The following is a 15,360-nucleotide window of genomic DNA, read 5'->3' on the forward strand; positions in this document are numbered from 1 at the left end:
GTACTAATACAAATGAATGTTAAATTTTTTTCATTATTGATTTGAGGATTTTAATGTTTGGTGATGTAACAGATAATGCAATATGAAACCTGAAATTACAATAGTGCGTGATTGTTTTAAATGTCATCTTAAATCGAGATGCTATTAACGAATGTTGAATACTAGATCTTAATCCTTAAACGAGGGTCTTCCCATGCACATTCTGTTAATCAAAGTAAAATAAATCAAAATAAAAAATATATCTAAACATATCCAAGGATTAAAAGAATAAATAATCTATTATTATGTATCAACTTTACATATTAGCGATATCAGTATTATAGTCATGTTTTATTAATTTACTGTTTGCAAAAGTATGATTTATTTTAAATACTAAGGATTTTCGTTTCCTAGGCCTATAACCTTAGCTATATTGGCACAACTTTTTGGAACTTTTGGTCCTCAACGCTCTTCAGCTTTTTACTTGTTTTGGCTTTCGAACTTTCAAACAGCTTTTCACTGATGAGTCTTATGTAGACGAAACGAGCGTCTTGCGTATTAAATTATTATTATGTGTGTGTTTCTCTGTCCTGTATGTTCTCCCATTTATTTGTATTGTAGTCCTGTCATGTAATAAAATTGAGAATGGAAATGGGGGATGTGTTAAAGAGACAACAACCCGACCATATAACAGACAACAGCAGATGGTCACCAATAGGTCTTCAATGCAGCGAGAAATTCCCGCACCCGGAGGCGTCCTTCAGCTGGCCCATAAATAAATATATTTACTAATTCAGTGACAATGAACGCCATACTTAACTCCAAATTATACACAAGAAACTAAAGTTAAAAATAATACAAGACTAAAAAGGCCAGAGGCTCTTGACTTGGGACAGGTGCAAAAATACGGCGGGGTTAAACATGTTTATGAGATCTAAACCCTCCCCCTATACCTCTAGCCAATGTAGAAAAGTAAACGCATAACAATACGCATGTTAAAATTCAATTCAATAGAAGTCCGATTTTGATGTAAGAAGATGTAACAAAAGAAACTAAACAAAATGACAATAATACATAAATAACAACAGACTACTAGCAGTTAACTGATATGTCAGCTTCAGACTTCAAGTACACTGATTGAAATATTATGTCTTCATCATATGAATATCAAGCACAATCCCTCCCGTTAGGGGTTTAGTATCATACCATCATAACATATATGAGAAGAACACAACCCCTGTCATGCCAACAACTGGTTTTTAAATAAATGTGTTTAGTTTCGATGCAAAGACCCTATAAGTGAATCAATATTTAGGCCAAAATATGCAATCTTTAATGACATGAAAACAGTATCGTAACTATATTCCTTCTTAATAAGTCTATTTAAAGATTGTGATAGCTTCTGAAGTGAATACTGACATTTTTGTGCTTTATAAAGAATATTAACATAAAAGATTGGGTGTGAAATACCTGAACGTATAAGAAGTCTGTATGTAGAGTTATATTTACGAATGATGTCCTTGTACCGATGATAAAATTTAGTAAATGTTTTGACTAGTTTGTGATATCGAAAACCCTGGTGGTATAATTTTTTAGTAATACATAAATTTCTCTCGTTAAAATCTAAAACGTTGTTATATACACGAGCGAATCGTACAAGTTGGGATATATAAACACCGTAAAGTGGTGACAAGGGAACGTCGCCATCTAAAAATGGATAATTTACGATAGGAAATGAATAATCATCTCTTTTATCATAAATTTTAGTATTAAGTTTTCCGTTAATGATATTGATATCAAGATCGAGCAAAGGGCAGTTGTCATTGCTAGTATTAGCTTTATTTAAAGTAAGTTCAAGAGGATAAATTTCTTTAGTATACATACTGAAGTCGTCATTATAATTAATGTTGTCTTGTTAATGTTATATTTAACATTTTCATAAAAACGGGAGGTTTGGCTAGCCACAAAACCAGGTTCAACCCACCATGTTGGCCATTGTTAAATTATAGTTCGTTTCTATGTGTGTTGCATTTTAGTGTTGTGTTTCTGTTGTGTCGTTGTTCTCTTATATTTGATGTGTTTCCCTCAGTTTTAGTTTATAACCAAGATTTGTTTTTTTTCCAATCGATTTATGAATTTCGAACAGCGGTATACTACTGTTGCCTTTATTTATATTTCGAAAAGATAAAAGTTTTCGGACCTGACACCAAATCACAAGGATTTCAAAACAAATGTAGGAACACAAGCTTTATTACATCAAAGCGAAGTACACAACAAGATTTACGATTTTGGTGCCGATTTTGGTGCCGTGATCAATGGAGAAGATAAAAGCAATTCGTGGTGGTCACTGAAGCGCACTAACATGACTTATAAATAGAACCAAGGAGAGAATATCAGAAAATTACATAGACATTCAATATATTTTGGCTGCCGCAGATACTCTGATAAAAAAGAGGAACATGCTTGAATCTCTTGACTCACAGATCTAAGATGAAACCGAAAAAGAGGACATGGCTAGAGGTATAGGGGGAGGGTTTAGATCTCATAAACATGTTTAACCCCGCCGCATTTTTGCGCCTGTTCAAAGTCAAGAGCCTGATGCCTTTGTAAGTCTTGTGTTACTTTTTAATTTAAGTTTCTTGTGTACAATTTGGAGTTTAGTATGGCGTTCATTATCACTGTACTAGTGTATATATTTGTTTAGGGGCCAGCTAAAGGACGCCTCCGGGTGCGGGAATTTCTCGCTGCATTGAAGACCTATTGGTGACCTTCTGCTGTTGTCTGTTCTATGGTCGGGTTGTTGTCTCTTTGACACATTCTCCATTCCCATTCTCAATTTTATGTAACAAGAAATTTCTTGTCACCGACGATTATACTATGAATATGGAAGTCTCCAATCGCCGATTCAATGACATAGTTTCTGGAAACAAAACAAAAAAAAAGTTCAGCAAACGGCGAGTGAAACAACTTATGTTCCGATAGCACATACACTCGATTCATCAAATTTTCCGACAACACGTACTGCAGATAATAACTCAAATTATTCCGAAAATATATTTTCAGTAGATAATAACTCCGTAAATACGAACCCAAATCCAACAACAACAACACACATTTATCATAGATTACCCAAGCCCGATCTACCGAGCTTTACGGGATACACATTAACATGGCAGACATTCTGGGAATCGTTTGAGACAACCATTCATCACAATACCTCTTTGACAAATGTACAAAAATTCCGCTATCTCAAATTTCAGATACACAATGAAGCCGCACAATTCATATCCTGTTTATCTTTATCAATTATATTGCTAAAGGAGCGGTATGGTCAAACAATTATAAACGCGTACATAAAGAATCTGCTTGAACGTACACACCCGTCACTTAGATTTTCATCAATTGTATTAATTTTTCTGAGCTTTTAGAAAATACTTCCATGGAAAATATACGTTTAACATAAACAATACTAATGTACCAGATGAAGTAAAGCCAGTATCAATTCCTTGATAGAGGGTTGCTGCTCACAAGGAAGCTATCAAATCCAGAGTTATAAGTAGTAAAGTTGAAATCATCCTTTTGCAAATTTTAAGGACGTTCCCACAATCCCTTCCACTTTCCCCACAAATGTAACCAACTAAATTAGCTCATCATAAGATGATACTTGCATGAGCAAGATGACGAGTGCTGCATATTAAACAGAATTTGCTGACCCTACAGCTTCACCTTATATTATCTCTAGTTTTTCGTGTAATGAAAGTTACTCAGTCTTCATGTTTTGTGTACTGTTGTCTGTCTGTCTGTTGGTCTTGTTCTTGGTTTTTTTAGCAATGGCGTTGATATTTCATTTCTGACTTGTGACTTTGAATGTCCCTGTATTACCTTTCGCCTCTCTTTTAGTTTCTTAGTAATTTATCTTATTTAATGATATAGAATTTTATAAGAATTTTTAATAAGTTATGAAAGTAGTGAAGGATAAGCAATGAACTTATGATACCAGTGGGGACTAACAGTTCACCACACGTGGTATCGACCTAGTGCTTGTAAAAAAAAAATCACTCTATAAATTGTGTGTGTCTGATTCTACAATCATAGATACGGACAAACTGTTCGGTTCCATCGAGAATAGTTTGTCATTTTTTAGTGTTATTGTCAACGAAATCCTTTACCAGATGAGATAACACTTCTGTTTAATGAGATGGCACATCACTACCTCCAGACTTGTTTTCATAACGAAGATCTATGACTAATAGAATTAATATGTATTACGAGAACGCCAATATAGAAGTAATGGTCACCATATATACCATCTTTAATGGGTTTAATCAATGGAAAATAAATGTATACTATATTGTAATAAGCAGAAATGAATTCTTTAAGAAATTGTACTTGAAAATTATTAAATATAGTTGCTATTTTAGTGAGTGATTCAAGGCGTTCTAAATAAATCTTTTTTTTTTAAACATCAAAATGTACCGATATAAGTGCAAAATTATAAATATTATGATCGAAGATTTTGAAGTAGATCTCTAATGTATTTTTAGAATTCACACCTGTTTATTACATATCGAGCTTTCATGAAGACATATTTTCAGTTTCCATTAATTGATTTTTTGTTTTTTTGTGTCGTACTCGATATTTGTCATGAGGGGAAATGAAATTGCAAGTTACTGGATCATGTTGATTGACTCTCTACTTTAATCATTAGAACAAAACATTTAAATACACAGCGCATGCGATTTGGATTGCAGGAACATAAATGTGATATGGAAAATAGATTTTTTTTTATAGAAACAAGTATGTTTTCTCCGATTAAGTGTATAGGAAAAAGTTATTCTATTCAATTTTTCTGCTTTCATCGATTTAATTTTGTTCGTGGCTAGAATGAAGTTTTTTTTATATTCAGTGCTAACCGTTTTATATATACAAATAAGATCCAAGAAGAATTTGTATGTTCATTATACTCTTTAGACCTTGCTTTTATACTTATTCAAACATAATGGTCATCGTCCTTATACATCACCTTCTTTGCATGATGTCTCCATTAATGACTTGCTGCCATTTATACAAAAGCTGTTAGGTATTCATCACGTTCGCACAAAACTTGATTCCTTACCCCTTTCAAAACTTCATTCTCTGTTCAATTTATGTTTGGAAAGCACTATTACAAACCCTCATTCGAACCAATACAAACTTACAGCTATCATTTCGGATATGTTGCAAATAGTTATCAAAGGTACCAGGATTATAATTTAGTACTCCAGACGCGCGTTTCGTCTACATAAGACACATCAGTGACGCTCATATCAAAATATTTATAAAGGCTAACAAGTACAAAGTTGAAGAACATTGAGGATCCAAAATTTCAAAAAGTTGTGCCAATTTGTTTTCCAATCCACTATAAATAAATATGTTTAAACTAAAACTAAACTATGTTTAAACTAATCATTTCGGATTTTACAATTCACAGACTTTTCAAACCAGTTCGCATGGGAAAAGATGAAAAAGAGAAAAGATCTTTTCTTAATCTTTTCTTTGCCAACAAAGGTCTCGATGGCGTCAATATCCTTCATCATAAATTAGTTCAGTCAAAAATACCTCCTTCTTTTAAAGATCAGTCTGTACCAATAATTTCTTATACCTATAGCTATTCAAAACAATTTGCAACTAAAAATTTCAATTACAAACACGTTTTGCAGGATCTTGACATTGACGACTTTAAGTCTAAACCTCCAGATTGCACCTGTGCTAGTTCCCAATTCACATATGATCCGACTGACCACGTTATTACCGGAGACATTTACATTGTCAATAACACTTCCCTGCGAAATTTGTTATCCGAAGGTCCGAAATATTGTGAGCCTAACTCCATCATTTGGAAATACAACTTCAAAATACTGATGGATTCATTCGAGGATTAGGCAGGCAATGGGCTTAGCGTAGATACACTTTCCGAATGGATTAAGGCTATGAGGTCATTGATTAAAACTTGAATTAATAAACGGGTCTATCAGTACCCATGCTACGTCAATCTTTAAAGACCCAAATTTTGAAAAACATTTGTCCTACCTCCATGGTAAAGCCCCAAATAACATAGTTTTTGTATGTAAATCTCATTACATAAACTGCTTGATAAAAGAATTAGGTATTAATAATTCACTTGAAATGTCAACATATACCCTCACGACATTTACTAATTTAAAAAAGGAAATCCTGGATAATCATAGGTCTGTTTTATGTTCCTTTGGAATTTCAACCAAAGATGAAGAACTGGATCTTCTATCACTGTATAGGATACCTAAACTGCATAAGTGTCCTTACAAACAACGGTATATTGCTGGGTCTTCCAAGAACTAAACGAAACCTCGTTCTAAATTATTAACATATAGTTTATCAGCAATCAAAGCAGGGCTTCAAAGTTATTGTGAAACTGCCTATTCTAGAGGTGGCGTCGAATCAGAAAAATCCAAAAATCTTTTAGAGTACATACAGTCTAAGTCTCTCTCAGATGCTTGATTTCTTGCTTGACAACATATTTGTTACGCTTGGAGGACGTGTTTTTCAACAAACTGTCGGAATTCAAATGGGAACCAACTGGAGAAAACAGTTCTAAATCAAGAAGCTAATGAACTCCGAGGAAAATCCAACAATGTGTGAACGAAAAATTAGAATAATAGGTACATGTCAAACGTAGGGGCAACATCAGTCATCATTGTATCATTCTCTCAATCATAATATAAAAAAATATATATCAAGTTTGTCAACTACGAAAACCAAAAAGGCATATAGACAAAGCACAAATACAAAATAGAAAGACAAGAATACAAAACATTACAATCGCACGATAACACAATGTATGTGTACCGTGCAACGTCAAAAGGATATTACCGAAACAAAATAAACAGTAAAGGGGATAATTTACAAAGACAAATACAAGAACACTTTAAGACGTACTGGAGATGACAAACAACGTCAGTACATATAATCTGTACTTCAAGACAATCGTGTATAGATATAAAAGTGTTTGTCAACAAGGTCTTGGTATCTTCCGATGATTTTTTTCTTTCGAAAAGGGACGTTTCTTTGACATAACTTTGGTTCATCAACATTTTGCTAAGACAACGGTACAGTTTTATAAAGTCTAATTAACAGTTGCATGCTCTTTTATACCGAATGAGTAAGAAAAAAAAAAAAACAAAAAAGGATATCCCATATGCAGCGGAAATTGGTATAATGCTACTTATTTGGGGGAAATAGATAATTTTAAAATCAAATTGTCACGTCCGTCATTGATTGTGCTACTGAGATGACCGCTTTTGTCAATTTCGGTTAATCAGTCCAAAGATGAGACAGAGAAAACTGTGTTTGTTGTTTCCTAAATTTTTATTTATGGAGGAACTACTTATTTTCCTAAACCATATAAATTCACTGTAGGTTTTTCTCTACTGTCACCGAGTTTTGGCAGCAGTGAGACTTTCCTTTTTAGACAACACATTTTTATCATTCAATGATTTTTTTAAATATTTTTCTTCCCTTCTAAAACTTTTTAAATTACAAGAGAGAGGCGAAATATACCATTAGATTAATCAAACTCATTAGTCGAAAACAAGCTACCAAGGTAAAAACGAAACACTACAAAAAGACAACAACACTATACAATAAACTAAAACGATAAAGTACCAAACTATAAGGAAATACCAAAAGAAAAAACCAACATCAAATCATTTCGAAACACAACAGAAATAACTAAATACTGAGCAAAAAAAAAAGTAAATACAAGGGTAAATTCAGGTAAAGGATAGCCGAACAACCAGATCCACACGTGGCACAACGTGTTATTCTTATGACGTTTGTAGACAAGCTGTTTCAAAAATGGATTGGTAATTGTCTTTTTTCTAATATGAAGACCCCACCAAATTCATAAACCATCGGTTCTGTAAATTCATAACATTGAAATAGGGGCGCAAGATACCAAAGGGACAGTCAAACTCATAGATTGAAAAAAAACTGATATCGCTATGACAAACAGACAAATAATAGTACACAAGATGTAACATAGAAAACTAAAGACTAAGCAACCATAACCCCACTAAAAACTTGGGTGATCTCAGGTGCTCTACATGTGTCACCCGTCGTGTTACTTATATTATTACAAATCCGGTTAATAGTCTTATTCCGTAGGTCACATTCGTGAAAAGGGAAGGGTATTGTAGTTAAGACATAGATAACATTTCCGATATCATCTGTGAAACGGTTATTCCATAACGGTCAACCAACTCGTGACGGTGTCCATAATATTTACAAAGTGATGATTTCAACTTCACCATTTGAAACTCTTGGTACTATAGCTTCCTTGCGAGCAGCAACCCTTTATCAAGGAAATCATGATAAGCAATACAAGCCCGGGAATATCGTATCAATTGGGAGATATATACTCCGTATCTAGGCGCTACTGGAATGTTGCCACATAGAAAGGAAAGTTCACAATTGGGAAGCTGAAATCATCTCTTTTGTCTTAAAGTTTTGTTTTCAACCGACTCTCATTGTCAATTTCTAGATGTAAGTAAAGATATTAGGCATTTAACTGTATCTGTAGTATCCTTTATCTTTAGTACGCAATAATCTTCTATTCAATAAAGACAACACATTGCGCATTTGTTATTAATTTTGATAATTTGACTACTAGATGTGTAGTCGAGTCCGAAAATATCTTTAGACATAAAGTCTATTTTGTGAATAACTTACAAAAATCGTATATTGTAAAATTTCGCGAGCGTAATATATAAATAGTAAACGCCATAAAATTGGACAGGGTGTTAGCTCCGTTTTAGAAGTAATATCGTCTATCTTTAAGAGTTTAAAATTAGATGACAAACGAAATAACATTAAACCTGAGAATAGAAAAAACTAAATGAAATTTTGAAATAATAACAACACGTATAAAATTATGAGATTGTGTATGTTTCCATGTTTTATTTCAGACTATAATTTTTTTTCAATTTCATTTGGAGCATACAACACAGGTAAGCTCTACGCCGTTAACGTACGGTGGACATTTTAAACTTCCGCAAACGGCTACCACTGGATACACGACAGCCTCATTTTGATTTGCATCTCCACCAGGCACAGATTCCAACTTCTCATCAACACAGATATATTCTGATGGCGTAAGACCATTTAAATTTAACTGCGACATAACATATCCAGAGAATTCCTTGTGCCATCCGCAATGACATGTTACTTTGCCTAGTACAATTAAAACTGTTGCTCTTTTAGACTGGCATACAGCACATGGCACATTTTTATCATGAAAAGTCTTTGGATATGGCTTATTTTGCAAGATTTCGTATTCGATACCATATATTTTACCTGTCCACGGGTTATATTCCTCTGTATAGTCTTTCCATTCAGGATTCTTTGATAAACAGAGAAGATTTGACCCAGACCCACCAATGTCGTTGTGTTTTCCTGCAGCATATCCTAAATATCAATAAATTTTCATATGCATTTTATTTTCACAAAAATTATGTATGAGTTCCAGAGTTTAAATTTTAAGAAATATAATGAGGCCTAAGCAAGTTTTGCATAAAAGTATAAAAAGGTTTTTTTTTGAGACTGCGACTTTTGTCGCAGAAAGTTCGACATAGGGAAAGTGGTCCGGCGGTGGCAGCGGCGGCGATGCTACCCAACTTCTTAAAAGCTTTATATTAAAGAATGTGGAAGACCTAGCTATATAGATGCTTCATACTTTGTATATAGATGCCTCATGTTACGAAGTTTCTGTCTGTTACATGTCCATTGTTCTTGACTTCATTTTCATAGTTCAGTACCTACTTGAAAAAAACCTTACGATTTTTTGTAATGTAAATTTCTCTCTTGTTATGAGTAATAGGATAACTATATTTGGTATGTGCGTACCTTTCATGGTCCTCATGCCCGTCAGACAATTTTCATTTAACCTTGATCTCATTTCATGGATCAGTGAACAAGGTTAAGTTTTGGTGGTCAAGTCCATGTCTCAGATACTATTAGCAATTGGTCTAGTGTATTTGGTGTATGGCAGGACTGTAAAGTTTACATGTCCAACTGGCAGGTGTCATCTGACCTTGACCTCATTTTCATGGTTTCAGTGGTTGTATGTAAAAAAAATTAAGTTTTGGTCTTTTTCCTAAAACTATATGCAATAGTTTAACTATATTTGGTATATGGAAATATTTTATGGTGTACATGTCAGTCGCGCAGGGTTTATTTGAACTTGACCTCATTTTCAGGGTTCATTGCCTATTGTTTAGTTTTGTGTTTTGGTCTGTTTTTCCTAAACTATAAGCATTATGTCAAATATATTTGTTGTATGAAAGACTTGTAAACTTTACATGTCTGCCTGGCATGGTTCATCTGACCTTGACCTCATTTTAATGTTTCATTGGTCAATGTTTAGTTTTCTTGGTTAAGTCTGTTTCTTAGAAACCATAAACAATAGGTCAACTATTTTTAGTTTATTACATGATTGTAAGGTATACATGTATTTCTTGTTTGATTTATATGACCTTGACCTCATATTGTTTTATCATGTTAGGTTTATGTGATAGTTGAAGTAATGCTTTATATTTACGACTTTCAACATATTATAAATGATTAGTAAATAAAGCGAGACGTTTCAGCGTGTAAACTCTTGTTTTATCAACTTTCAGCACATTTTCCGTAATAAGATACAAAAACAATTTTTTACCATTAACGCAGTGACAACCTACCATCATAAACAAGATAAGACTCCTCTGGACATGATGTTTTACCCCATCTAATATACGTCTCGCCTGAGTTTTCTGAAAAAAAATATATAAATTCTTATAATCACATAAAGTTTGTGAGAAAAAAGTCTTCATTACAAATAGAGTATTTATGGGTCAAAATGAAATTTTACATATAAAATTGAAAATATAAAAGGTACGATAAAACTAAAACACATGTCATGCTGTAATATTAAGTTTTCTGTAAATTCCACTTATTATTCAATGATATAAGCAAATAATTGCATAGCATAATACGGATCAATTAGAATGTTAAATACTGATGGCATTGCCTTATAATGGTAGCATTTATGTTTTAATTATGCGACCCATCAGTGACGCTCATATGAAAAGTTATAAAGCCAAACAAGTACAAAGTTGAAGAGCATTGAGGATCCAAAATTCCAAAAAGTTGTGCCAAATTCGGCTAAGGTAATCTATGCATGGAATAAGAAAATCCCTAAAGAATGATAAGGTATAATATTATGATGTCGGCTTCTACTTTTAACAGTAAACTTATGTTTATTTAGTGTCTTGAAAAAAAATCAACGATAAGGGGTAAATGTAAATGAGAGGTTCAGTGTTGAAAGTAACATAATCATTTCAATTTGTTATCTTGGTTGTTGCTTCAAGGTGTTATTACTATTCACGGAAGATATGTGTATTTCAGGAAGTTTTGTTTCGCGTACTGAATTCATAAATTATTTTTCCTGTATTATTACAGCAAAGGCTCGCCATGCTTGTTTATAGCAGAATAACATTATATCCACGTCCGTCGCGAATCACCGTTATGTTTTGATTTCTCGATTGTTATACCCCACTAAAACTTATTGTGCATACATTTGATGTCAAAATCATTCGTAACAGTCTTCTTCTAGAATGACAATCACATTTAATTCGTATTCCCATCACCAATATTAACCTATAACAACTAAGAACTGCAGGAACAACGAATAAGTCTAACACAGGAAAAAGGCAAAAAAAACAAAAGGAAACTATACAGTGTTCAGCACATCTGAAAATAAAAGCAGTCACTAAGATTAGACAAGGGACTAACATTATATATATATATTATTTTTTTAATATTAATTTTCATCCTTTGTTTTCAAGCTGTTAGTTGTGCAAATGGATGAATTTAATGTGCCAATCAATGGCCACAGCCACACTGTTTTGAATTTCATTCTAATATGAGGCAGGCATAACCTGTGAACGGGGACGAACTTCTGTATGTATTATTTGTTTAATTCAATCACGTTGATAAAAGAAACCGAAATACCGTACGTAACGGTCCCGATTTTGATTCTGTTGTAAGGGAATTAGCTGTGACGTTCTTTAAGTTATGACGTCATATTCGATGTACACAAAAGAAACACTTTCATCGGGTAACGTTTTTTCATATCAAACAATTATTAAAATTGAATTTGTATTGAGATCCAATCTTATATTTTACTAGACTGATAAATATAATTTTTTTCAAAGTCTCATGCAAACAAGACAGATATCTGCGCAAAAGCGGAGAAAACCGGAAGAGGAAGTAGATCTGAAAAAAAAAGTTAACGATTTTGAGTTCATTAGTAGAATGAAAAATTCGGGAAATTTTCCCGATTTTTTTTTTTTTTTTTTTTTTTATTGATTTTTCTACCGTAATTGGGGACTTCGTCCCCATATCAATATATATATCAATATCATTTCATATCTTCAAGATAAAAACCTTCCAAATACATTGATAGGTCCGTAATATTACAATCAAAGAATTTGAAATGGCCTTATGTTGTACTGTTATACCACTTCCCCAGGTGAGGGGGAGGTTGCGACCCCCTAACATTTTTAACGCCGCCACATTCTGTATGCATGTGCGTGTTCCAAGTCAGGAGCTTGTAATTCAGTGGTTTTTCTTTGTTTGTTTGTTTATGTGTGACATATTTGTTTTCGCTTATTTTTTTTTTTTTTTACATAAATAATTTTTGTAAGGCCGTTAGTTTTCTCGTTTGAATTGTTTTACATTGTGATTTCGGGGCCTTTTATAGCTGCCTTTGCGGTATTTTGTTCATTGTTGAATGCCGTTTAGTGACGTATAGTTGTTAATTTCTGTGTCATTATGGTCTCTTGTGAAGAGTTGTCTCATTGGCAATCATACCACTTCTTAACAGAAACAGAGAAATCATGAAAATCCGTTCTCTCGGTCTGTAAAATGATACAAATTTAACTGGTAGAATTGTATTCGTTAATTTCCATTTGAAACAAATAAATTCATAATAGAACGTTTCAAATTACTATATGTAAAGACCCCCACAAAGATGTAAATCTCAAATTTCGTCTCCAGTGCCCAGAATCAAAATGTTGAAACCCTAAATCACATTTCGTTTTGTGCACACTTGTGCTCTTCTCTGTGACGTTCTCTTACTGTTAACGTTATAAGCGGTACAGTTGTATTTGGAATATCTAAAATCTGCCTTTTCAAAGTATAGAATCGTTGTGACTGTGCTCAATATGGTTAACAAAACAAAAACAAAAACCGGAACAACAGAAACACAGAACTTCTACAAACCAACCCCAGCATACATAAACACGGACTCTAGTTGATGACTTCGTACAGGACATTTTAAGAAAACAAATGGTGAATTGAACCTAGTTTTATTAAGCCAAACCTCCCGCTTATATGACAATGGTAAACATACCGCTATAATGACGCCACTTCGTGCCAGGAATACGGTACAAATACAGTACAAATATATGCTAGAACACTCAGGACAGAGACAAATTATATAACAGTACATTACATGTATCTTCGCCACAAAAAGTTGCGTCACATGTTAGTTTCTTAAAATTAGAATATAAAATTGGGAATAACTTTGTAAGGATGTTATTCGATTGTGTTTTTTTTTAACAATAACAAGAATATTTATAAAGAATTGTGTTAGTAATGGTGCAACGTATTTCCTAACTCTAAATCAGTGTTTCTTCTTAATCAAATCAATCATGTGCAAACACTGAGTTGCTTTAGATAAAAAAAAATATATAAATGAACTCGTTGGTTGATTATCTTTACTTTTACCATATCACCCAAGATATATGTTTATTACTCAGAATGTTTGTTCTGCAATGAAATGCAGGGTTAATATCGTTCAACTGTCATATCCAAGGGAATGTTTTTCTACACCTTTTTCGTATGAAAACAGATGTGACGTACAATGATTTGTGTCACATTCAAACGTTTAAGTAAAATAGATAACAGCTAATTATGTTATTCGTTGATCAAAATATTACTTTTGAAGGGTGAATCATGTTAGTATAGAGAAGTGAGCTACCTGTTATTAGTCTGTATGTCTTAGAAAGATTCACAAGGAATGACTTATAACGGAACAGTCCCTTCCGTCATCGTCGCTTCCGTAATCATCCTCTTTTGACTATAGCAAATTGTATTTAATTGATTTATAGCAATGTTTTTCTCAATTGACAAATATGTTATGCAAACATGACCCAAAAATAAATTTCACAATGACCCATAAATGAAGACAATAGTAGTCTACCGCTGTTCAGAAGTCATAAATCGATTATGTGATTAAAACGTAAATTATGCATTAATGTATGATTTATACTATATACCAGTATCATGGTATAGCTTGTATCTTTTTCTATATTTCTTTGTTGTGTCATGTGTGCTATTGTTTTTCTGTTTGTCTTTTTTCATTTTTAGCCATGGCGTTGTCAGTTTGTTTTAGATTTATGAGTTTGACTGTCCCTTTGGTATCTTTCGTCCCTCCTGTATGTACTATTGCCTGTTTTATATTTTACCTTTTTTAATCTCAGTTATTTCATCACGTGACGCATTAAGTGCATTTCTAGTCGATTCCAATTCTACTTTCACTTGCGCAAGACTCTTTGTGGTCGATTCTAATTCTTCTTTCACTTTCTTTAATTCAATTCCGTGTTGAAGTAACTCGTGTTTTATTTGAAATCTTTGTTCCACAGTGTGTACATAAATGCACCAAGCAAAACAAATACAGACATTATCAAAACAACGAAATAATTCTCCATTATCGTTATGTTTTATATTATTAGTTAAATTCACCGGTGACTGAATTATTTAAATACTATTTGCACAAAGAAGTCCATTGGGGTCTGGTTGGACGGGGATTGAGATCTGTATACTTTAATTTGTTAGCATTTTTTTTCCTCAATTCTTTACTTACTGGTGTAGATGTTGAAGCACCCCATTATTCTCTAATCTTTCTTTATGTTTATCCATGTAAATCCTTTATTCTTTATTCTACAAACCGCATCCATACCTTTACGTGCTATGAAAACAACGTCTGGGCCTCCTGAAATTCTCCCTGGTTTTCGGGCTAATTCGTGTAAATTATTCTTTTTTAAAGTTTTGCCTGCTGTACTTTTAATTGTCTTTTGGTAGTTTTTTTTCTTCTTTTATTTAACCATGACATTGTCAGTTCTTTTTCGACTTACGAGTTTGATTACCACATGGTTTCAGTGGCCATTCTCTTTTTTTTTCTTTTTTTTTTTGCGTTTTTTTTTTTTTTTTTTTTTTTTTTTTTTAACAAAAGAGCTAATTAACAAGAGCAAAATATTATTCATA

General features: G+C 33.1%; 1 protein-coding gene across 1 annotated transcript; it reads right to left on the reverse strand.

Moving 5' to 3' along the window:
• Positions 1-8,940: 8,940 nt before the first annotated feature.
• On the reverse strand, positions 8,941-15,053 carry LOC139507065 (uncharacterized). Its single transcript, XM_071295634.1, has 4 exons — positions 15,045-15,053; positions 14,562-14,844; positions 10,731-10,802; positions 8,941-9,459 (listed from the first exon to the last, which is right to left on the reverse strand). The coding sequence occupies exons 1-4, from the start codon at positions 15,051-15,053 to the stop codon at positions 8,981-8,983; spliced, it is 843 nt and encodes a 280-aa protein (XP_071151735.1). The 3' UTR covers positions 8,941-8,980.
• Positions 15,054-15,360: the final 307 nt, after the last annotated feature.

The sequence above is a fragment of the Mytilus edulis genome, chromosome 1 (genome assembly GCF_963676685.1).
Source record: "Mytilus edulis chromosome 1, xbMytEdul2.2, whole genome shotgun sequence".
NCBI classification, from domain to species: Eukaryota; Metazoa; Mollusca; class Bivalvia; order Mytilida; family Mytilidae; genus Mytilus; species Mytilus edulis.